The sequence below is a fragment of the Alexandromys fortis genome, unplaced genomic scaffold, assembly GCF_014885135.2.
Source record: "Alexandromys fortis isolate MF-2015 unplaced genomic scaffold, M_Fortis_MF-2015_v1.1 scaffold_19, whole genome shotgun sequence".
Lineage (NCBI taxonomy): Eukaryota > Metazoa > Chordata > Mammalia > Rodentia > Cricetidae > Alexandromys > Alexandromys fortis.
The window spans coordinates 2192942-2216225 of NW_026067890.1; the positions used below are offsets into that span (position 1 = coordinate 2192942).

The 23284-nt window shown below is 40.5% G+C and overlaps 2 protein-coding genes across 2 annotated transcripts in view; one reads left to right on the forward strand and one right to left on the reverse strand.

Annotated features, from left to right (window-relative positions):
• The window catches only part of Lrrc39 (leucine rich repeat containing 39), a 21540-nt gene extending 13597 nt beyond the window's left edge, over nt 1–7943 (forward strand). Inside the window, exons 6-9 of the mRNA XM_050148983.1 lie at nt 979–1124; nt 2062–2214; nt 3253–3389; nt 7802–7943. Of these exons, the coding sequence (XP_050004940.1) occupies nt 979–1124; nt 2062–2214; nt 3253–3389; nt 7802–7818 (453 nt within the window). The 3' untranslated portion in view covers nt 7819–7943. The remainder of the gene's footprint in view (nt 1–978; nt 1125–2061; nt 2215–3252; nt 3390–7801) is intronic.
• Nucleotides 7944–8042: 99 nt separating this feature from the next.
• Trmt13 (tRNA methyltransferase 13 homolog) lies at nt 8043–23189 on the reverse strand. Its single transcript, XM_050148318.1, has 11 exons — nt 22920–23189; nt 20577–20623; nt 20383–20449; nt 17823–17885; nt 17343–17412; nt 17107–17213; nt 16211–16378; nt 13375–13447; nt 11786–11860; nt 8903–9335; nt 8043–8238 (listed from the first exon to the last, which is right to left on the reverse strand). Exons 1-11 carry the CDS (start codon nt 23064–23066, stop codon nt 8043–8045), a joined length of 1446 nt encoding a protein of 481 aa, XP_050004275.1. The 5' UTR covers nt 23067–23189.
• Between the last annotated feature and the right edge of the window lie 95 nt (nt 23190–23284).

Below are 23284 nucleotides of genomic sequence, written 5' to 3' on the forward strand. Positions count from 1 at the left end.
ATAACAAAAAAAAAAAAAAAAAAAAAAAAAAAAAAAAAAAAACTGATGAGAGAATCCACACATGGTGGTGCACACCTTTGCACCCAGTGCTCTGAAGGCAGAGGCAGGTGGATTTTTGTGAGCTTGAGGCTATGTATTCCTGACTAGCTAAGACTTACATAGTGATACTCTCGCAACAAACTGAAAGATACATACAAAACCAAAATCTCAGTAAGAGTCTGAAATAAAGTAAAAAAAAAAAACAAAAAAAAACCAGTCCAATATAATCCTCAAATGTAATAACCATAAAATAATACAATTCATGAAAAAATATAATGACTTAGAAATGCAAATACTTCCATATAGTAACACAATATAAAGAAACATGCGTAGTCGGGATGGGCACTAGCTCTGAGAAGTCGGGTGACGGAAGACACCACCACAATAACACGATCTTTTTCCTGAAGCCGAGCTCAGTGCTGTGTGGTATAAAACTTGCAGGCACTCATTGCACTTTAGCCCAGAATTGTTGCCAAGTGAGTTAGAGGGTTGAGATCGCAAGTGAGAGTGAGCCAGTAAGGTAACCATTATCTTAAAGAATAAGTTTTCCCATATAACTCTCAGCAGCTGGCTGAAAGTAAACACAAGAAATGCTTCTGGGGGTGGCGATGCTTTTGACACACAGGTCCTATGAACCCTGGAACATGGTCATCTTTGAATAAAAAATTTCCATTTTACTTTATTGGGAGACCAGGCTGTTTTTTTTTTTTTTTTTTGAGATAGGTCAATTGTGTAGCATGGCAGTGTTGGAATGCATTGTGTAGACCATGACGGCCTTGAACTCAGAGATGTCCTCTGCCTTCGGCTCCTGTTGCTGGTGCTGGGATTATAAGCATGTGCCATGTGCCACCATGCCCAGCTTCCGTTATCCTTCTGCTTTGATCATTGTGGACTCCTGTGTCTAAACAAAGCTCAAGTGTTACCCACTCTCTTCTTCAGCTCAGCAAACTGCTAAAACTCACCCACCTTGATCTGAGTATGAACCACTTCACTACAATCCCTCTGGCTGTGTTGAACATGCCTGCCCTCGAGTGGCTGGATATGGGAAGCAACAGCCTTCAACAACTCCCTGACAGTCTAGAAAGGTAACTTTATGCTTTACGGGTTATTTTATGCTACCAAAAATTCAAAGCCACCTATGAAAAATAAGAAACAATAAACTAACAACTAGGAGCCCATGATGATTACAAAAGACCCAACTGGGTCAAAACTTAAAGTCTTCCAGTGGGTTAGTTTCCTTTCCCCCAAATATGCAAAGGATTTGGGGAGGGGAGAACTAACTGATTTCAAGATATTACCAAAGGGGGGGGGGAGGGTGGTGGCTGGAGAGATGGCTCAGTGGTTAAGATCATTGCCTGCTCTTCCAAAGGTTCTGAGTTCAATTCCCAGCAACCACATAGTGGCTCACAACTATCTGTAATGAGGTCTGGTGCCCTCTTCTGGCCTGCAGACATACACACAGATTGTTGTATACATAATAAATAAATAAACATTAAAAAAAGATATTACCAAGAACATGCCACAGTAACCACACTGCTTGGTGCATGCCAGTATACTTCTGTGTACACTACTTAAGGACAAGGGAGCCGATACAGAGATGTTTGTCACCTATGCCCAGGTCTCAGTGAGTGACATTAATTGGATTTGAACATAGGAATCTTGACCTGAGTCTATACCACCTTGCCCCAAATGGGCATATTATCAGTTCCTGATTTTTAAGATTCATCTTAAGTGACATTTACAGCTGTTTATTTAGAGAACTATGAAAAATGTGCAGTGTAAATGTTCTCATTTCTGCCACGGCATGACAGCTAGTCTTTAGTGAGTTCCCTGACATAGCTTCCCTGACAATTAGGTAACAGGAAAGAATGAAATGTTAAACAAATAAATGCATTTTACTAAATGCTAAATAATTAATTTAATGAAGTAAATTAATTAAACAATTGAATGTTAAACATTATAATCTGATGAGGCCAGCTTTTTATATTCAAGGATCTAATATACAAAATTCTAATTCTCCAGAATGCAAAGTTTACACACATTGTGGCTGCAGAGGAACGAAATAGCTTGCCTGCCGGAAACCATCAGAAATATGAAAAACTTGGGGACTCTTGTTCTCAGCAACAATAAGCTGCAAGATATTCCAGGCTGCATGGAAGAGATGGCAAATCTGAGGTGAGAGAATGCAACTGCAGCATGGCACACTTACCCTCGGAGGTAAGGCGGGGGAACCCAGATCCTGACCGACACATCTGGGTCGTGATTGATGTGCATGTATATTTAAATTTTCCTTTTGTGTGTAGGTGTTTTGCCTGCACACCACTTGTGTGCCTGTTGCCCATGGAGGCCAGAAGAGGGCATTGGATCTCTTGGAACTGGAGTTACAGGGGGCTGGGTTGCCATGTGGGTGCTGGGAACTGAACTGGGGTCCTCTGTAAGAGCAGCCAATGCTCGTAACTACTGAGCTATCTCTTCAGCTTGAGAGTGCATATTTTAAACATAATGTTTTAATAGTTTCATAAGTGTGATTCATGTAACGGCAATCTAGATTATTCAAAAAATAATTCTTGAAACTAAAATGGTACTGGGGTTTGTCAGTTTAAAGAAATGTCTTTTGTTGGTGACAATATGATGAAAATTCGCTTTATACTGCTAACAAATATTCTACAATACAAAACCCAAAGAACAAAACAGTGATCATCTTCCTTCTGGATAACTACGAGTAGGCACCGGTAATTGTATCAGCCTAGAGAAAGCAGACTTTTTTCTTTTTGATACTTATTAGAAAGCCAAGAAAATTCTCTCCAAAATGTAATTTTCTGATGGAACGAGGCACTGGACACCCAAACTCAAAATCTCCACAACAGAAGCCCTTCATTCATTGGCCTATCCAGCAACTTTAGTTTGCATTCCATGGTTACGGCATCCATCCATAAAAACAGTCACCAACTATATTCATAGCATTAATCATATATTATGATACTTGCTCTCATATTAAATACATGTTATGAGCTAATAGTTGCCTTTGTGAGCTCTGGAGGGAAAAGATACCTTTTCTTCTTGGGTATATTAGATCCCAGCAAGATAATCAGTTATTGAGAACAGTGGAAAATAGTAATTCAGCACGCTGTCATTCGATCTTTCTCCCGGGAAATAAATGCACACTCACTTCTATGGCAACTATAGAAATACTGTTTTCGGGTGAACTGCTAGGTTTGTCAACTTTCGAGACAACCCGCTTAGACTGGAAGTGACCCTCCCTCCCAGTGACATCACAGAAGGAGAGGAGGAACGGGAGCTGTTTGGACTTCAGTTCATGCATGCATATATACAAGAGTCACGGAGAACAGGTACGGATTTGTAGACAACACGGGTTAAATACCTTTGGAAGAGAATGTGGATACAATTTACTTCTACCTTTCTATTAAGCCTTTTGGGGATTTCTCCATCTACCTTGTCTTTCCCATCAAACTGGCCAACACTGAAAGAGGGGAACATGAATGTTGATTCCAGCCATCATTCTGGTATGTAGGAGAGGAGCTGTAAAGATGGTCTTTCAAATGAAGTCAGCTACACTTGCTGCACACTCAAGTGTAGGAATATGGACTTCTAGTTCTTTCTCTCTATAAACATGATTCTCCAGTGCCAGAGCTCAAATCCACAGCAAGTGTCCTGTCACTGAACTCCAGCGACACCCTCTGCCTAGATGTTAATTATTTTGTATATTAGTATTTTGCCTGGATGCATGTTGGTACCTGCAGAATCCAGAAGAGGGCATCACATCCCTGGAACTAGTGTTAAGATCATTGCCATGTGGGTGCTGGCAATTTAACTGGGTCCTGTGGAAAAGCAACCAGTGCTGTTAGCCACTGAGCCATCTCTTCAGCGCCCCAAATCTGATTCTTAAAGAATCATTACCTTTGTTGATCAACTGGCAGGCATGCCAGGTTGAGTATAAACAGACCTTTCTCATTATTGTTTTTCTATAATCTACAAGTAATAATTAAAAAATAATTTGATTTCGGGGTGAAAATACGGACTTTATTCAATAGTTAGAATATGAAGTATAATATACAGGTTACAACCACTTCATCTCATAATTTAGAATTATACATTTCTTTTTTTTTTTTTTAAAGATTTATTTATTTATTATGTATACAATATTCTGCCTCAATGTATGCCCGCACGCCAGAGGAGGGCGCTAGATCTCAGTACAGATGGTTGTGAGCCACCATGTGGTTGCTGGGAATTGAACTCAGGACCTCTGGAAGAGCAGCCAGTGCTCTTAACCTCTGAGCCATCTCTCCAGCCCCCAGAATTATACATTTCTATAATCAAGGAAAACGTTTTAAAATTAAAACAAAATCAGAATAAGGCAAAGATCACTGTCTTAATAAAAACAGTGAAATAATAGCATAGAAACAGAAACTTTGGCCTTGTAATTATTAAAAATAAAATTTAATCTATAATCCATAGATGAAAAGGGAAATTTTAACTCACTCCATGCACCAAACAGCTACTTTGAAAAGGAGTGCAAGCAGAGGGAACAGTCACAGCCTTTCCCTTGGGAACCCTCCCCAACGCCCAGAGGCTGCTCAGCAAGGGTCACTTCAGGAGTCACTGGTGCTGCTGGAGGTCACGGAAGCAACAGTGTGAACAAGCTGGGGAAGGGCTGGCAACAGAGTTCAAAGCAGTTTGTGGCTTTGCATAAAGTATTAGGCAAGCAGGAGACAGAATGGATAATTACGGAAACCAGTGTTCGGGACGGATGTCTCCATCCCGAATAGCTGAACGGGAGTGCTCCACTGGGAATGAAGGAGGTGTGAATATGGTTTGATATGCAGAATGAGGAGGGAGGGCTGAGGATGAGCTGCAATGTTAGCAGTGAGTCTGATGTGGGACATGTACAATGCACTGTGGACGTGCAGTTCAAGGGAGCTAGCGAAGCACCAACAGTCTGCAAGGCAAGAAATAGTGATTTAACACATGCTAGCTCACACTCTTATGTGAGACAAGAAAAAAAGACATTAGAAAAACTGTAATCTTGACTTAAGGTTAGCACCCGAAGAAGAAACTTATTTCCCCGTAATGTACTCAGAACCATTATCAGAACATAATTGAAGTGAATGGCTCATAGGAATATATAGAATTATGAGGTATGCTGTACGTCTTCTGAAACAGAACCGAGATTATACCCACTGTAGAATTTTTTTTTATTTATGGACATAATTTTTTAAAAAAAGACATTTATGTTATGTATATGAGTGCTCTATCTGCAATCATGACTTTATGCCAGAAGAGGGCATCAGATCCCAGTATAGATGGCTGTGACCCACCATGTGGTCGCTGGGAATTGAACTCAGGACCTCTGGAAGAGCAGTCAGTTCTCTTAACCTTTGAGCCATCTCTCTATTTCTGGACATAAACTTTAATGATACAAAACAATTTTTCGATACAAATGACATTTATGACATAAGGATTTAATTCTTAAACAATAAATTATCTTCATTTATGTTCTCTTGACTGGCGAATCTGAGTTATTAACTTAAAAATATCAATGAACTTAATCTCTGGAATATATGGAAATGTTCCTTCTTTGAGTTATAGATGTAATTTAAAGTTCCTAGTCAGAAGACTTTGAAATACAGAAAAATCTCTTGGGTTATTTATGAATAAAAAATGTCATCATAAAGCTTAACTTTAGAAGAAACCAATAGCAAATTCAAGAGAAGTACAATTTGAGACATACTCAAGAAACCGTTTGGCTTTGGAGATAAAGGATGGATCTACAGAATATTGCCATCTTGTAAAACTCCGGCAATCCTTGCATTTAACCCAGTGGTATCACACTGGAATTTTGACCTACAGAACAGTTAAGATATTAAAGTAGTATTTCAACCCCCCCAAAGAAGAATCAATGTACATTAACAATATTTGACATAAAATTGTTACATTTTAAAAATATAAAAAATAGAAAAAGCGACAATTTAAATAAAAATAACAAACACCTATTATATTAAAATAGACTCATGTAATATTATTATACCTAGGTAGTATTTACTCTGTGCTTGGAACCATTCCAATTGGTTTCCCTGGCTATCTCATGTGATATACACAACCCTGTGAGGTAGGCTCCATTACTGTTATCATCATTCCTATTTTTTTTTAATTAATTTATTTATTTATTATGTATACAATATTCTGTCTACATGTGTTCTACAGGCCAGAAGAGGGCACCAGACCCCATTACAGATGGTTGTGAGCCACCATGTGGTTGCTGGGAATTGAACTCAGGACCTTTGGAAGAGCAGGCAATGCTCTTAACCACTGAGCCATCTCTCCAGCTCCCTCATCATTCCTATTTTAAGAGGCACAGAGATTAAGTAACTTGACAGCTGAGAGGTGGTAGGGTTGGAATTTAAACCTAGGCATTCTGACGACACATGAGATTAAATTAAAACAGAAAGGCCAGGAGTTAAAATGTGTTTGGTTTCCTGCTTAGTCACAGGCCTACCATATACAAACAGCTATCCCAGTGTCATTCTAATAGCTAGCATTACTGACTCTGAATCTGTCTTTGCATATCTAACAACAACTCAAATGTTTTCAAACGAATGTAGAAACAAACCAGGGTAAGATGTGGAAGAGAAACAGTCTTATGACATGTCTGGTTTAATATCTGCTTGTACGTAAAAACTACTTATCAGTTACATAAAGCCTAAATGTGAGGTTTTGGTTTCATAATCTAATTTGTATTTTAATCCAATTACTTTTCCTGCTGGCATGGGCACATGCTTTTAATCCCAGCATTTAGGAGAAAGAAGCAGGGGGATGTCTGAGTTCTAGGCTGGCCAAGGAGTACCAAATGATACCTTCTCAGTAGAGAAAACAAAAACAATTTTCCCCAACAGGAGAGAAGCTGTTTTTTTTTTTTTTTAATATTTATTTATTATGTATATAACATTCTGCCTCCATGTATGCCCACATGCCAGAGGAGGGCGCCAGACCTCTTTACAGATGGTTGTGAGCCACCATGTGGTTGCTGGGAATTGAACTCAGGACCTTTGGAAGAGCAGGCAATGCTCTTAACCACTGAGCCATCTCTCCAGCCCGAGAAGCTGTTTTTTAAAAAAATAGATAATTTATACACAAGAGGCTGAAAAAAGATACAGGATACTGATTAACTTTAGAAGTTACATGCAACTTTCAAATTGGATTTGTGATTTATGTTTACAAACAACAGTCTTTAGAAGTCTGAACTAGGTAAGGTATTTTCCCCTTGAAATCATCACCTTCAGGTTGGGGTCACAGACAGTCTCTGGGAGTACAAATACAGGTACGGGTCTGGCACTTTGATGGTGATGTCATCTGCCAGTTCCCACATTTCTAAGTTTGTCTGCATTTGAGAAAATTGCAGTTATTCTTTCTATACCCATACTGAAAAAATCCCCATACTCAAGATTGATCTTTGTTAAACTGGCATCGCTTAATACAACTGAAGCTCAAAAAATAAAACATCAAATACATCTAAAAATGATACAGTTTATACTGTAATTTTTTTTTTTTTTGTTTTTGTTTTTAGAGACAGGGTTTCTCTGTAGCTTTGGAGCCTGTCTTGGAACTAGCTCTATGTAGCCTAGGCTGGCCTCGAACTCACAAAGATCTGCCTGCCTCTGCCTCCCGAGTGCTGGGAATGAAGGCGTGCGCCACCACCGCCCAGCTTATACTGTAATTATGTGTTCATGCATTGTATGTGTTTCAGATGACCAAGTGAAGTGACTCAAAGGCCAGTCCCTCTATACATTCTGATGGATAAAGTGAGTCAAAGAGCCTTGCTGAGAAGGAATACATGGAGAACTTGGTGAATTCTCTGTTTGGACTTTGGAAGTAAAAACAAACAAAATACCCTGCTATTTATATTTTTGTGAATAGAAAAATATATCTTAAAAAGGATTAAATTTTCTTGTTTGCAGAAGACAAGTGGTGTTTACGTTTCTTTTTCATTACCGAGCTGCTTCCTGCGGTGACAGATGAGCTGGTACGGCAGTTAATAACACATTTTCCAGAGACACTGATGGGTCTGTATAGTACTTTAAGGCAGGGCTGAAGCCTTTCTGCTGTAAATACTCGAGTCGGCCTTGGTCAATCAGCAATTTGCAAAGATGTCCTATGTTCTCCTTCTCTTCAGCAGTCAGAACTCTACAGTGGATAAAGACACAGGGAGTTAAGCTTTGTAAGCGTTCCTAAGAAGCTTGGCACTGCCACTTACTATGAAGCTGCTAACTAGCCAGCATTCATGAGGTGCTGTCTCTTGCTTCCCAGTCTTCTCTTTATTATTACAATTAAAATGTGTTTTAGCCTGCTCCAAAATTAGATTGTAAACTGTATTTTCTTAACTAAACTGCTGATAGCAGTCATCTGAAAAAAAGAATCCTCCTTCTTATTCAGTTTTATTTTCCATACTTGATCTTGGCCAAAAGACCAAAAAGCAACTATTCAATTTCATTTTTGTTTTTTCTTGCCCAAGGTCTATCACAGTCTAGAAATACTGAAATGAAAATTCCCAAAACGAACCATTGGTATTACCATTCTGACCTGACTCCCTCCTACCTGGGGAATGAACTTGGCCCAGCACATGATCATGTCGAGAACATCCACACCGTGTGTTACTCACTAACTCGTCAATGGCGCAGCCATCTCGGTTACTAGACTGACAGTTAGACTGCCTTGCTAACACGCACGGTCGGTTCTGTTTTCTCTAAGGTTCTAGACATCTGTGAGAGGTCCTGAGATGTACCACAGGGGCCATCGGGGGACTACAGTATTTCCCCTCCGTGTGGTGCACTGTAAAAGTCGTCCTTACCCGGGCACACTATCAGTGCTGCCGTCTGCGGGTCTGTCTCCTCTCTCATCATGCTCTTCGCTGTCATAATTCTGGTCATCTTTTCTCTCTGCAGTAGTGTCTGAGGCGTCCAAAGACAGCCTTCTCATTCCACATGTAGCCCAACTACTCATTCTCTGGAAATAGTAGAAGTCCTCTGCCCCGAGGCCTAGCGCCTGGAAATACTCTCTGCCCACATAATGTCTCCAGTCACAGCGGTGGTGACAACAGAGTGCGATGACAATGCCAGCCACCGGGGTCCGTGCCTCTGGGGCATCTTCTTCACTTATTTCCTTGGACAAATCACTACTTTCTTCTTCTGTTTTATCATTCTTGACGCATTTGGCTAAAGGTTCTTCAGTCCTTTCTTCAAAATTGGCAGCATAGGTTTCCACCAAACATCGCAATGCAAGATCTGCAAACAATGACATGGCCCCAAACCACGTCATCTTTAAAAATATTCTTCAGATTTCTTAAGCAGTGTGGTTAAAACCAAAACAAACAACACAAACTAGCAAAAATCTATTTAGCTATATACTGTAATAATTCTAGCATATATTATACATTTTTCTCAAATTGGCCATCCTATCTTAATTTCCTAAGATTTATTTTCCATAAAGACTACTTCCCAATAAAATTGAAGGAAGTTTAAGCCCTATGATTTAAAAAACTTTTGTTCAACTATTTGTATTGTCTTTCATTTCTTCCATCCCAACTAAAGTTATACGCTTAAGAAACTCCAAAGGAAGAAACAAAGGAGCTTAGAGACTGACCCAGGTTCAAGAAGCTAGTTTTTTTTTTGGTTTTGTATCTGTTTGTTTTGATATCGGTTCTGCATAGCTGATGTTGGCCTCAAACTTCTGATTATCTGCTTCCATCTCTTGGTGTTTTGGTTACAGGTGTGTGCCAGCACACCTGGCTAAGATACTAGTCTTGAAATGTAAGCTGGTCACAACAAATAATGATGCCTTAAAAAGGTAAAAAAAGGGTCAGGTGGTGGTGCACGCCTTTAATCCCAGCACGTGGGAGGCTGAGGCAGGCAAATCTCTGTGAGTTCAAGGCCAGCCTAGTCTACAAAAGCTAGTTCCAGAACAGGCTCCAAAGCTACAAAGAAACCTTGTCTCAAAACAAAACAAAACGTTGAGAAAAGGAGGTTTCAGTATGAAAAGCAGGCAAATAGTTTTACTGTACACAGGCATTTGTTCAGCAAATATTTGCTAAATGCCTTGCATATACAAAACACTGAGGATGCAGGAAATAAAACTGCCATAGCAGGGGCTGGAGAGATGGCTCAATGGTTGGAAGCACTTGCTGCTCTTGCAGAGCACCCAGGTTTGGTTCCCAGCACACACAGGATGGTTTACAACTGTCCATAACTCCAGTTCCAGGGGATCTGGCACTTTCTGGCCTTCGTGGGCACTGGGCATGCATACAGACAAAATATCCATACATATACAATAAAAATAAATTAATTAAAAAACCCAAATTAAACCTCCCTAAATTGCCATACTGATAGCTGGCAATATGGGAAAGAACACAAATGTATGCTGTGAAACTTATATTTTATCTGATTAGATTGTCATATCATACTCTATTAATTAAAAACAAATGATATTCTAAAATTTGTTACCCTATGATATAAAAGGGATATAATTTATGTGATCTTTACAATAAATTTTAATCATGCCAACCAACATTATGGGATAACCATAATGATAATAATAATAAATAACCAACATGATTTGGATAAAGTGATAGCTAATTTGGTAATTTACTATCTGTCTGTGTTTCTCTGTCTCTGTCTTTTTCTCTCTCATATGTGAGAACGGGTCTCATTATGTTGCCCAGATTGAGGATGAACTCCAGTGATCATTTAGCTCAAGTGATCCTCCTGCCCCAGCTTCCTGAGTATCTGGGAGTAGAGGCATGTCACTTCATCCAGGTCCATCAACTTATTTTCTAACAAAATATATTTGCTATTTTATTTACATTTGACTTAAACATAATTTAAAGAATTATGATCAGAAAATTATTAAAAGAATTAAGTTATTTCAGAAACAGAGAACATTGGCAATCACAAACTCTTTCATAGTGACCTTAAAAACCTTCTTAGAAGGAAAAAAAGGCAGTAAGCTGGTGGTCAAGATCATTTCAAATATTCAGAGTCTCTCTCATATAGCAAGAATTGTATTAGCAAATGCAATGTGATTGAAAAGACTCCCAGCACAGCAGTGTGATTGGATATATAAACAGATACTTAGAAAACAAGGAACAGCTATGCAGAGCATATCTTGATGACACTAAGGAGGCTCCAAAAACGTGGAGAAAGTTGAGCTCACAGATGAGCAGTTCTTTCAAACAGGTAACAGTGCAATTCTAGGAATGTTTGGAGCAACATGGCCTTTGAGAAAATAGACATGGTTCATGTTGATCAACAGTAAACTTGGACACAGACTGACTGAGAGTTTCAAGAAGGGGAAGGACAAGGACACTGTGTGTCACAGAAGGGTCTAAATATTAATACTTCAAGCACAGGGAGCACAAGACAATGGAAGGAATGGCCCTGGCGAGGGGAGGCACTAAGACAGAAGGACGCTGAACCTCACTGAGGGAAGGCGTCTGCAGCAGAGCGAAAGGGGAGAGGGGGTGGGAAGGGGGAAGCAGCCACTGAAGGGTCAGGTTTCTGAGAGGCAGGGGCTAGATGAAAGGAACCAAAGGTGTATGCTTCCCTCCTGCACCAGGATGAAATGGCTTTACAAAGCTTTTACATGGGTTAAATGAGAGCTTAAGTGGCCCCCCGGGATGGCAGGGCCATCTAGGTTTCAGCTCAGTGTTAGTTTAGAGGGTACTGTGTGTCTGGCTTACCTGTTGCGACCCCACACAGATGCTTCCCAATTCCTACCACAGGCAGTCTTCCTTCTCTTAGCACAGGAATCCTGTCTGAGACAAAAACAGTAAGAATTATGTTAGTTTGCTTTTGATAAAAGTATTAAAGTGTCTCCAAAAGAAGGGTTTTTAGAGTCTTTGAACTTTGGAGATGAAAGATGTGGGGGAAAAAATTCTCACAGAATCCAATATACAACCTAAGAATGTGTCTGTGTTTGGTATATGACATAGAAAAATATTCGGATAAACAAACAAATTACTTTCTTCTTTCTCGTATGTATTACTGGCTGGCCTGAAATTCATTATGTAGTTGGGGTAATGCTCCTGCCTCAGCCTCCCACGTGCTGGAATTACCAGAGTAAACACATACCATTCCTGGCTTCAGTTAAGCAGAAGAAAATAAGATTTCTATACAAATGCTTGGCTGCTTCTCAAAACCAGAATAAGATTAGTGGATGGAAGATATTTGTAAATGTTGCATTATTTTCTTTTAAAATATGAAACAGGCAGGTGTGGTGGTGCATACCTTTAATCCTACCACTCAGGAGACAGAGGAAGGTATATCTCTGTGAGTTTGAGGCCAGACTAGTCTACAGTGATTTCCAGGACAGCCAGGACTACATAGGAAGACTCTGTCTCAAAACACCAAGAAGAAGAAAAAAAAAAAAAAAAAGAAAAATGTTAGAAGATGTAAAAAGAAAAGGCACTAAAGAGAACAACCATGAGGCATATGTGTGTGTATGCAATTATGTACATGTGTGAGTGTGAATGCATGTGTATGCATTTGTGTTCATGTGTGGGTGTGCATGTGTGGGTCTGTATGGATTATTAATTCCATAGCAATAAGTTACTTTCATTATGACAGAATTCTGAGGACCTATGTTTTATATACTAGCTACACAAAGAACTATCTCTTTTCCTCTAATGATTTTGACAGTTCTGTTAACTATGGCCTCAAGGCTAGTTTGAATACTCCAAGTTAGTTTTTTTTAAGACAAGGTTTTAATACGCAGCCCTGGCTGGCCTGGAACTCACAGAGATCCGCCTGCCTCTGCCTGCCTCTGCATCTTGAGTGCTGGGATTAAAAATGTACGCCATCATACCTGCATTACTCAAAATTAATTTTAAAAGTACAAGGAAGCAATATATAACAACTTATCAAAAGTTTTGAACTTCCTGTATTATCAACTACACTTAAGGTTGATATAACAAAATAATTTTCTTTTTCAAGATAGGGTTTCTCTGTGTAACAGCCCCTGGCTGTCCAGAAACTCACTTTGTAGACCACGCTGGCCTTGAACTGAAAGAGATCTGCTTGCCTCTGCCTCCTGAGTGCTGGGATTAAAGGTGTACGTTGCTGCCACCACCATCATCCAGCAACAAAATAATTTTTAGGTTTCAATCCTCACTCCATTTATGTTTATTAAGTTACATATACTTGTATTACCAAAGCACTAGTATTACTTTGTTCTTCCTAAAGCCCAGGTCTGTGAGGACAGAATTCTAACAGTCCCCAGAGTCTGGAATGTCTGACTTGCAGTAGAGCAGTGAAGAGTTACGTGACTCACTTAGACACAAGTGTTGAATATCAATTTGAAGTCTTTCAAATGCTGAGTTCTTTCTTCTGTGTTTACCGTCTACCTGCATAAACAGGACATTACTGAGTCAGCATTCAATGTTAAAAAAAAAGCTTTATGAAAATATCTATTTGTTTTCAAATTTCAGTTACAGAGAATGAACAACAACTTCAAGGTTTAGATTTTGGATGAAAGCTCAAAAATAACAACACCCCTTTTAAAAGGCTAGAAATTCTACTGGTTACTACTATTATATATACATATATGTTGAAGGAGGCCACTTGCTGGTTCCTGGCTGCTCAGCCCCAAAATAATCATACAGGAACTATATTATTAAATCACTGCTTGGCCCATTAGCTCTAGCTTCTTATTGGCTAACTGTTACATCTTAACCCATTTCTAGTATCTGTGTATTGCCACATGGCTGTGGCTTACCGGGTAATGTTGGGTAATGTTACAGCATCTGTCTCCAGTGGGGCTACATGGCTTCTCTCTAACTTTACCTTCTCTCTCCCAGCATTCAGTTTAGTTTTCCTCACCTAGCTAAGTTCTGCCCTTTTAACAGGCCAAGACAGTGTTCTTTATTAATTAACCAATCGTATTCACAGCATACAGATGGGACTCCCACAACCCACGTCTGTCTGTCTCTCCAGACAGGGTTTTTCTATGGTTGCCCTGGCTCTTCTGGAACTCACTCTGTAGAACAGGCTGGCCTTGAACTCACGGAGATTCTCCTGTCTTTGCATCCCAAGTGCTGGGGTTAAAGGTGTGTGCCTGGCCACATTATTTCTCTTACCCCGTAACTATTACCAACCCATTCGCAAAGAAATCAGGGTTTACAGAGGTTAAGTGGCTATGGTTACTTATCAGCGTTTCCGTCTTTATCATCCCTGGTTCTACTGTGGCTCACTCTTCTTACTTTCTTTAAATACAGCATTTAAAGCATTACACCCACGTGCTTATGCACACTGGTCCAGATCTCTCTAAGAATCATCAGCTACATTTACCCCCTCCCCCACCCCACTTTTTTTTTTCTCTTTTCAACTAGAGATTGAAGGCAGACCATATCCATGCCATGGCAGCAACTGACCACTGAGCTCCAGCCTCAGTCCCCTCTTAAAGTTTTTTGTTTTCAGCCAGGTGGTGGTGGCGCACGGCACGCCTTTAATGCCAGCACTCAGGAGGCTGAGTATAGGTGGATCTCTGAATTCGAGGCCAGTCTGGTCCACAGAGCTAGTTCCAGGACAATCAGGGCTACATAAAGAAACCCTGTCTTGGAAAAATAAAAATAACAAAAAGTTTTTTTTTTAATGGCATTCAAACCCAGCACCTTATGAATGCTAAGCAAAATATCTCCCACTAAATTACAGGCACAAGCCTTCAGAAACATGCAGACAGAAAACTAAACCCACACAGAACTGAACTCATGTTTTTCCTCCTCAAGAATACCTGTGCCCAGTTAAGTCAGAAACTATCCCAGATTACTGCTGGCTTAAAAACAATGGATAATAAATCAGCAAGTCTTATGATTTCCACTGTTGTAACATTTATCATTCTTTCTTTCCTATAAAGTCCACAGAATGGCCTTTACTCTCCAGTACATTTCTTACTTGTATTATTGAATAAAAATTTTCATATTTTTAATCTTCCTATTTTTAGTTTAAAATTCTGAAATAGTCTTACAGTTTCCTAGGATAGCATCTAAAACACGTTTTTACGTGTGTGTGTGTGTGTGTGTGTCTGTGTGTGTGCATGTGCCATCTGGGTGTAGTACCCAAGGAGGCCAGAAGATGGTGTTAGATCTCCTAGAGTTGGAATTACAGGAAGCTGTGAGTCGCCTGATACTGGGGCTGAGAACCAAACTCAGATCTTCTGGAAATGCAGTGTGCACTCTGAACCACTGAGCCATGTCTCTAGCTCCACAGAAAGTTCTAAAATCATCCTTAGAAACTTCCTCCGTGACAACTGGCGAAGACTGAGACCAGTTTCCTGCCTTCCTGTTCCTGTGGCGTGAATACTGCTCATCGCTATGGCTAAAACGCTGCATGGAAGCCGCTTAGAAGCAAGAACCAAATCTTCACCGTATCTCTAACACACACAGGAGGCCTTTCTAGACCAGCTCTCTTTCCTAGTTCATACAGCCACGGTCTTCCTAAAGCCTTGGATTTCCACCACACAGCAATGCTTCCTTTGTTATCCCAGGCATGTGGTAACACTGTTCTTATTTCCCAGAGTGCTTCTCACACCCTATCAGCAAATGCTAATTCATTTTTCAAGATGATCACAGGTACCACCTTTTCTGCATGGTTCTCCACTGCCTCCCTCTAACAAAGTCTATCACGTTTTCCTTTGATCGCACATACGGGGCAGAACTTCCTGTCTTTAACACTTTCCTTATGTATTCATCTAGCTCTCCTTTCTAAGCACACCTAAGAGCGCAGCTGCCTTATCAATATCTATCTGCACAGACAGTGTGCCTATCACGGTGTCCAAGAATATGCTTAAGAAGAATTTAGTGAAGGAAGTCTGCAAGCACTGGCAAAGGTAAGGTTAGGACGTGGCTTAACTCCTAGCTGAAACCTGGTTCTGTTCACAGATTTTCCTGCCTCTGCAAACAGTTTTAAGAACACAGATCATGAACTATTAATATTTAAATTTAAAAAGTTACCTTCAGTTTAACCAGTACAATTAGAACCAATCACGGCAAAAATTATAATCAAATATATAAAAAAGGAAATTCATTTTAAGAGACAGGCTCCTATCATTTTTTTTTCCTACAGGGAAAGAATATGTTTGATTATTAAGCTCCTACAATGGCTTTACTTACCTTGAATCTTGTGGTCACTTTTTCTACCAGGATGAAGTGAACGTTTTCAGCATCTTTTAAGGCAATATCGACCCAGTGAGATAATTTCCCCTTTCCCGCTCCAAACTCAACAAAGCATCTTCTTGGACCAAGTAACTTTAATTTTTCAATGTTACCTAAAATAGAAGCCTGCAAACTCCATAGGATTATTTTATAAACTAGAGTAAAGGAATTCGATTCAAATTCAAAATCAGCAAAATAATCTCTACCCAAGACAGAATGTTTTCACTGATAACTTCTGAAAGGCTAAGACATTTTTTTCTTTAAAATAATATCTGTATTCAGATATTTCATGCTGAAATTTTTACTTTATGTTCACATATAATTTTGAATAAAAGCATTTTGTCCACTTAAAAAAACTAGTTATTGTCTTTTTTAAAAATATCTTTTTTTTTTTTTTTTAAATTTTTGGATTTTTCGAGACAGGGTTTCTCTGTAGCTTTTTGGTTCCTGTCCTGGAACTAGCTCTTGTAGACCAGGCTGGCCTCGAACTCACAGAGATCCGCCTGCAAATATCTTTTTTTCAAGCCCTGGCTGTCCTAGAAGTCACTCTGTAGACCAGGCAGGCTTTGAACTCAGATGTGCCTGTCTCTGTCTCTGGTGTGCTGGGATTAAAGGCACGTACTCCCAAGTCTAGCTAGAATGTTAGCTTTTAAAAATTACTTTTATTTATTGTGAGCATATACACATGAGGACAGTCTATAAGAACTGATTGTCACCATTAGGTTTAGAGGACTGAACTCAGGTCACCAGGCTTGGCAGCAAGTGCCTGTATCTGGTGAGCCATCTCATCACACAGATGAGATGTTAGCATTGAACACATAAACAAAGGCTAAGTTATTGTGGTTGAAACATACCTGCTGTTTCAGGTGCTTGACAGCACAATCACCATTTTTAGGGTCATTAAGGGCGTCATATAATGCTGGATGGGACATAATGTGATCTTTAAGTGGAGAATTCAAGCCTGTTCCAAGAAAAAACGTGATAGCCTAAGCAGCCAGACACGGACTCTGAATAATGAACAGGAGGTATCAATTCATACACCACCTCGTGCTTCTCAAATACTTGAACTTGCAACTTTAGGCAGGCTTACCTTCACTTGCTTTCCTCAGTTTCTTAATTAAGTTTTCCAACTGCTCTTCAGATAGAGAAGAAAATGGAACCTATATACAAAAATAAAACTAAATAATGTAGTCAAAACAAGCCTTAAAGTACCACAACAAAAATGGGTAGAAGCTTAACACTGGGCAGACCCATGGCAATTTAAGGTCTTCTCCTGAAGACTCTGTTCCCAGGCAGCCGTGGGAACTGCCCAACGGTGAAGGCACCACTCATTCTGTGCAAGGTACTTTAATGGCCCTCAATCCCTCAGGGTCAAGACTGGGCTCAATGAGCTCACAATAGAGCCACACTGCAGTGTGCTATGGGACATAAGCTGGTCTGGGAACTAACAATCACTAACAACAGTAGTTTTATAGGAAAATACACCTTCACGTCAAAACAACAGATGTTTCCAAACAAAAGCGGGGAACGGTCAATGCACAAGGAGTTAAGTATGAAATAATACACTTACTAACTGCTCAGGAATTTCCATTTCATGCTTTGATCCTGCATTTATATCTTGAATAAAGAAATCCTTGACAAAACAAAATCATAACATATTATCACAAAGCTCACAATAAAGAAGCTGAAAAACTGCTTCTTCCCTTCACCCTCCCCCACCATCACCTTTTTCTCACATTCACTCAGTCACCAAATATTATCGCACTCAGTTTTCCTAGAACACACGCCCCACCCACGTGCCTACTGAAACTTGACCTGTAGGCGAGGAAGGTACTTGAAGTAAAGCCTCTCACAGAACTTAAAGGCTGCTCGTGGCAGAAGCACCAGCTCTTCTCCTGGGTCTAGCAGAGGTCTGACAGGCACTGAACCAGGAGAACGGCTCTGCCTGTGCTACCTTAGACTTGGGCAAGACCCCTGCTGAACTGACATGTTAATCACCTCAGGCCTCTCCATCTGAAAACTAGTAATATAAGGCTCATCTCCTTTTATTCACCTCTAAGAATGAAGATACCAAGATAAAGAAAGACAGACTATAAAACCCAGGAACAGGAAGTCTCGGAAGCAGATTACTCTAAGGTAGCAAAGGAGGCTGTCTCAAAAGGAAGCATTATCTTTCCTCGGCTGGAGCCAGAACAGCACCACCAACAGTACCGCCTACTTCAAGGAATAAGATGTTCCCTGAGCCATAGGACCTCACAGAACCAGCCCTCGGGTAAAGGTCAGTCAGCCTCGTCTGACTGAGACTGCTTCATGGCGCTGTTGCTTTTCTCCTATGTAGTTACCAATATCAGCACAAAACACGAGACCATACTGAAAAATGTTTTCTAACTTCATCACAACCTGATTGGCCTCTGAGGGGGTGGATGGCCGAGTCTGGTCCATTGGTCCCCCAGAGTTAGGCCTCTGGGATCAGATTAACTTCTCTCTTTACTAAAGGAGCTAAGTCCTAAAGGGGTGGACAGGAGGTCACTGCTTCTCTTCTACATTACCTTGCTGTTCAAATACCATGTTTGCCCTTCGGTAGGGGGATCTCACACTGAAGCTCAATTGGTGGCCAAGGCTGGCCTAAAATTTATTATGTTGTCCAAGCTGGCTTTGGACTCATAGCAATCCGCTCGCTTAAGCCTCCCAGGAGCCAAGATTACAGGTATGAGATGTCACAGGCAGCTAAAATACTTTCCGCTTACAGCAGTGCTTCTCAACTGGGAGACATCTGAAAATGCGGAAGGATATCTGTAGCAAAATGACTGAACAGGGGGCTGGGTGCAGTGGCGCAAGCCTTTTGAGACAGCGCTCAGGAGACAAGACACTGGGGCAGGTCTCTGTGAGTTTGAGGCCAGCGTGGTCTATACAGTAAGCTCCAGGTCTATATAGTGAGACTCTGCTTTTTTTCCCCCTCTTAAAAACAAAGAAAAACAAAAAACAAAAACAAAACAAAACCGAGAAGAAGTGCTCCTGGGAGTCGCTTTTGCGGGTCTTTTGATTTCCTACAAGTCTCCCTGTGCTCCAGACTAGCCTTTTAAGGACAGCTGCGTATCAACCACCCTTATTAGACAGAAATAGCCTTTCTTCCTAGATCCCGCAGCAGGCTTACTTACTGTACAGTATAATAAAGAAAAATGTCTTCCTATGGAGCACAAGAGAGGCAGGTTTGCTCACTGCCCCAATTTAGGGAAAAAAGTCTTTCCTGAAGACGGAGCTCCTCAGCTTCAGGGGAAGTCACCGCATATGCAGTATTCCCAACAGAGCCCCAGAGTTAAGTCCATAGGCTCTGAGAGATAAGGATAATTGACCTGAGAAAGATGCCCTTACTGCTTCCATGAGGTGAATAATACAAATTCCCAGACGTGGTGTAGTCTAGTGGTAGAGCCCCTGATGGCAGGCATTGATGACAGGCATTTCAGCCTTTGCCTGTCTCTGACCCAGGAGTCTCCTAATTCCTGCTGGCATCCATAAACCTGCGACAAGCTAACGTGTGACAATATGGTGTGTGCTCTCTGCTATTTACTCCCAATAAAATAAACACACTTTGCCTGACAACTAACTTCTTTACCTGTAGATATTCAGAGATACATATCCATACACATCAATTATATTGATCAGGTTGATAGCTGATGGTCAAACCATTACTATATGTGTTCAACATTTTACTTTATATCATTAAAAATTTTCTATTCTTATTTTAATGTCTTTGACATTTAAAATCAATTTTCTATTATATATTTGAGGTTTACAACCAAAAATAAAACGTGTCAAAATTCTGGGCTGGTCAGGGTGGCACAAACCAATAATCTCAGTAATTGCAAAGCTAAAGGAGAAGAGCCTCAGGTCAGCCTGGGCTACTCAGTGAAGCCTGCCTCTAATCTAACCAATCAGAATCCCAAACAAAACACAAGAACAAGGAAAAAGAAAAGAGGAAGCAGGTGAAGAAGGAGGGAAGAAAAGTACAGTTATCAAGTGAGAACTTAAATAGTTGGCAACTTGAGAAGGTTGCCAAATTCAACCTGCTCCTTATAACACTAAGTAGTATTGGATATAAACACCACATACCACACATTTCAAACACTTACAGGCTTTGGCTTCTCTCTTGAGTTACATTTTTTTAAATGCTTTGCTAGTTGGTCTTCATATACTGTGCTAAATTTAAAGAGAAAATCTTAAATGAGTCTTTTGAAGTTACTGTTTCTAGTACATCTCACACACACACACACACACACACAAAACCAAACGACAACAAAAACATTTGTCTGATCTAAATACTTACTGTTTTGGATCTAAAGGACACAAGATTCTTTTCCGAGCATTCTCTTCCTAATAAATTAAAATGGATACATTTACTTATATATCAAGTTTACTACATTCAGCTGTTAGATATACCCACAGTGTATCTCTATTCCCAAAACAAGGTAAGGAAACTTTAAAAATTCATCATGAAAAATAAGCAAGATCGGGCTGAAGAGATGGCTCAGTGGTTAAGAGCATTGCCTGCTCTTCCAAAGGTCCTGAGTTCAATTCCCAGCAACCACATGGTGGCTCACAACCATCTGTAATGAGGTCTGGTGCCCTCTTCTGGCCTGTAGACTAGACAGAATATTATATACATAATAAATAAATAAATATAAAAAAAAATAAGCAAGATCAGGTCATGTTCGTAACAATAAAAAAACTGTTAGTTGCTCCTGTATAAAAAAAAAAATACTGTTTTGGCCTATGTATATAATTTTGCATCACAGATGATACCTGCTAAAAATTGGTGCAGTCATTATATGCACCACTAAGAAAAGATGTTAACCATTTATTTCAGATTAACTAACAAAATACTGTATAATATTTATCATGCATAAAATGATCTTTTGAAATACATATATACTGGGTATAAATGGCTAAATTGTGCTAACATACATAATACTTGAATACTTAATTAATTTTGGAAAATGTTGCCCATTAAAATTATGTTGTTTTAAAAATGCATATTTAAGTCTAGGTTGCTAAAATATGGGGAAAAGCTAGGCACGGAGGGGCATATTTTGAGTCTCAGTACTCTAGAGCTGAGGCAGGCAGATCTCGAGTCAAAGGCCAGTCAGTGTTACATACTGAGACCCTGTCTCAATAAATATAGAAATAAAATACGTGAGGAAAAACGAGGCGTGACACAATTTAGAATGGGCCATATTCACCAGCGTTGCAACTTTTCAGTATGCTAGTTACAATATTCTGAGTTATACACATCTAACTGTAGGCTCCGGGAGAAACTAAAGGAAAACAGCGAGCACTGGCAGCTCTACTCTACAGGTGCTATGAACGTGTGTGAGACACTATGGTACAATTGTTAAGGCTAGAGACCAACAGGACTGCTTACGTGTGAGTCTCAGTTCTATTAGCTGCTACATCTATGGCCCTACAGAGGCTCATGAAAAAAATGAGAATAACAGCATGATTTACTTCCTAAGGTTTATGAAAGTTGAATTTTTAAAAGCAAGATAACAACACTGCTTAGTATAATGCTAAGCCACACAGAAAAAGCTGACCACATATTTACTCTTATTTTTTCTCAATTTTATTTCAAGTAATTTCAGTATGTTCATGAATTTATGTACATTATATTTTAGGGAAAGTTAAAATTATTCAGTATTTTTAAGATAACATATTATTTCTTCCTCATGTACAGATTTTAAAACTTAATTTCCAGTTTGGTTCTTTGGTGAAGACCAGTTACTTGGGAGGCTCAGGCAGGAGAATCTCTGAGAGAAAGAGTTCAAGACCATCATGGGAAATATAGCAAGATCCTTGCCTCAAAAACAAACAGGAAAATTGACTTTCAAAGTAAGTAGGACTGTGTTCTAACTTGCAAAGCCTAATCAGAGAACACACACACACACAAAAGCATTTCAAAAATTTACTATTTGAGTGTATATCATGTGCTATTGTTATTGTGTTTTCTGGTGAAAAGGGGGATGAGACTGTCCTGTGATCTGTAGGTTAGCAACGTCCCTGGTTCTCTAGGCACTAGAAGCTACTAATGCTCTGCACTTACAATGGAAATGTCTTACATTACCACCAAGTGTCTGCTGCCCCCCCAAAACCAAACAAAAAACCCTAAAAACAGTGCAATTTGCTTTCAACGGCTTTTTTTTTCCAATTAAAACTGTTATGTGCGTTAGTATTTTTTTCCTTCTCCATCCCAGAACAATATCACAAGTTCATAAGGTGTTTCCTGGTGAAGTCTAAGTAAGAAAATTTCCAAGTTTCTTCCTGATGCATTCACACGTGGTTATCGTTCATAAAACAATAATTAAAGCCCCGATGGTAAGACCTAGTAACTTCAAACACTGCTCTGTAAAAAGAATCACTTCCCTTGAGCACAAGAGAAGCATGGGAGGCTGGCTCCACAGATCTGAGAGCATCTCAGGGGACGCGTTACTCAGGACATGAAAACAAGGCTCCTCGGGAGGCTCATCACGGCTCCGCGCGGATGTCAGAGCTGCATTTACAGCCGGAAAAGCGGGCGAGTCCGTGGGACAGAGGCAGGAACCGGTCAGAGGGGGCGAGGCCGGGCTCCTGCACCCACAGACCCGGAAACTCTCCGGAGGGAGGGGCGGTACCTGACCTCCGCGGCGCCAGCGTGTTCACCACAGAACCTTCTCCCCGCGGCCGCCACCATCCTGCAGAAGCGCTTCTTCTTCTCCACGAAGTAGCTGCATCTGCCCTCCGCTGGCAGAGCGGTCGCGTGCGAGGGCGGCGCGGGGGCCTCCATAAGCCACGATCCTTCCGGCTGTCGGGCGTCCCGCACCCGGCCCCAAGCCGCCACCAGCCTTTGGTCCCCTGCCCTTAACAAACATGGCCGCCTGGGGGCGGTGTGGGTGCGTGCGCCCCACCTCGCTGGTTAATAACCGGAAATACGCAACCACCGCGGCGCGTTCGCGCCCCTGAGCCGGACGGAGCTGATGGTGGCTGCCGAGGGCCAAACCTCCT

Excerpts from the sequence above, each read along its gene's own strand:
- Trmt13 (XM_050148318.1), bottom strand. The coding sequence starts at position 23,066 with ATGGAGGCCCCCGCGCCGCCCTCGCACGCGACCGCTCTGCCAGCGGAG. Across the intron at positions 17,886-20,382 it reads CAAGAGAGAAGCCAAAGCCT|GATTTCTTTATTCAAGATAT; the intron begins GTAAGTGTTTGA and ends TGTTTTGTCAAG. Across the intron at positions 9,336-11,785 it reads TCTGTGTGGGGTCGCAACAG|ATCTTGCATTGCGATGTTTG; the intron begins GTAAGCCAGACA and ends CATTGTTTGCAG.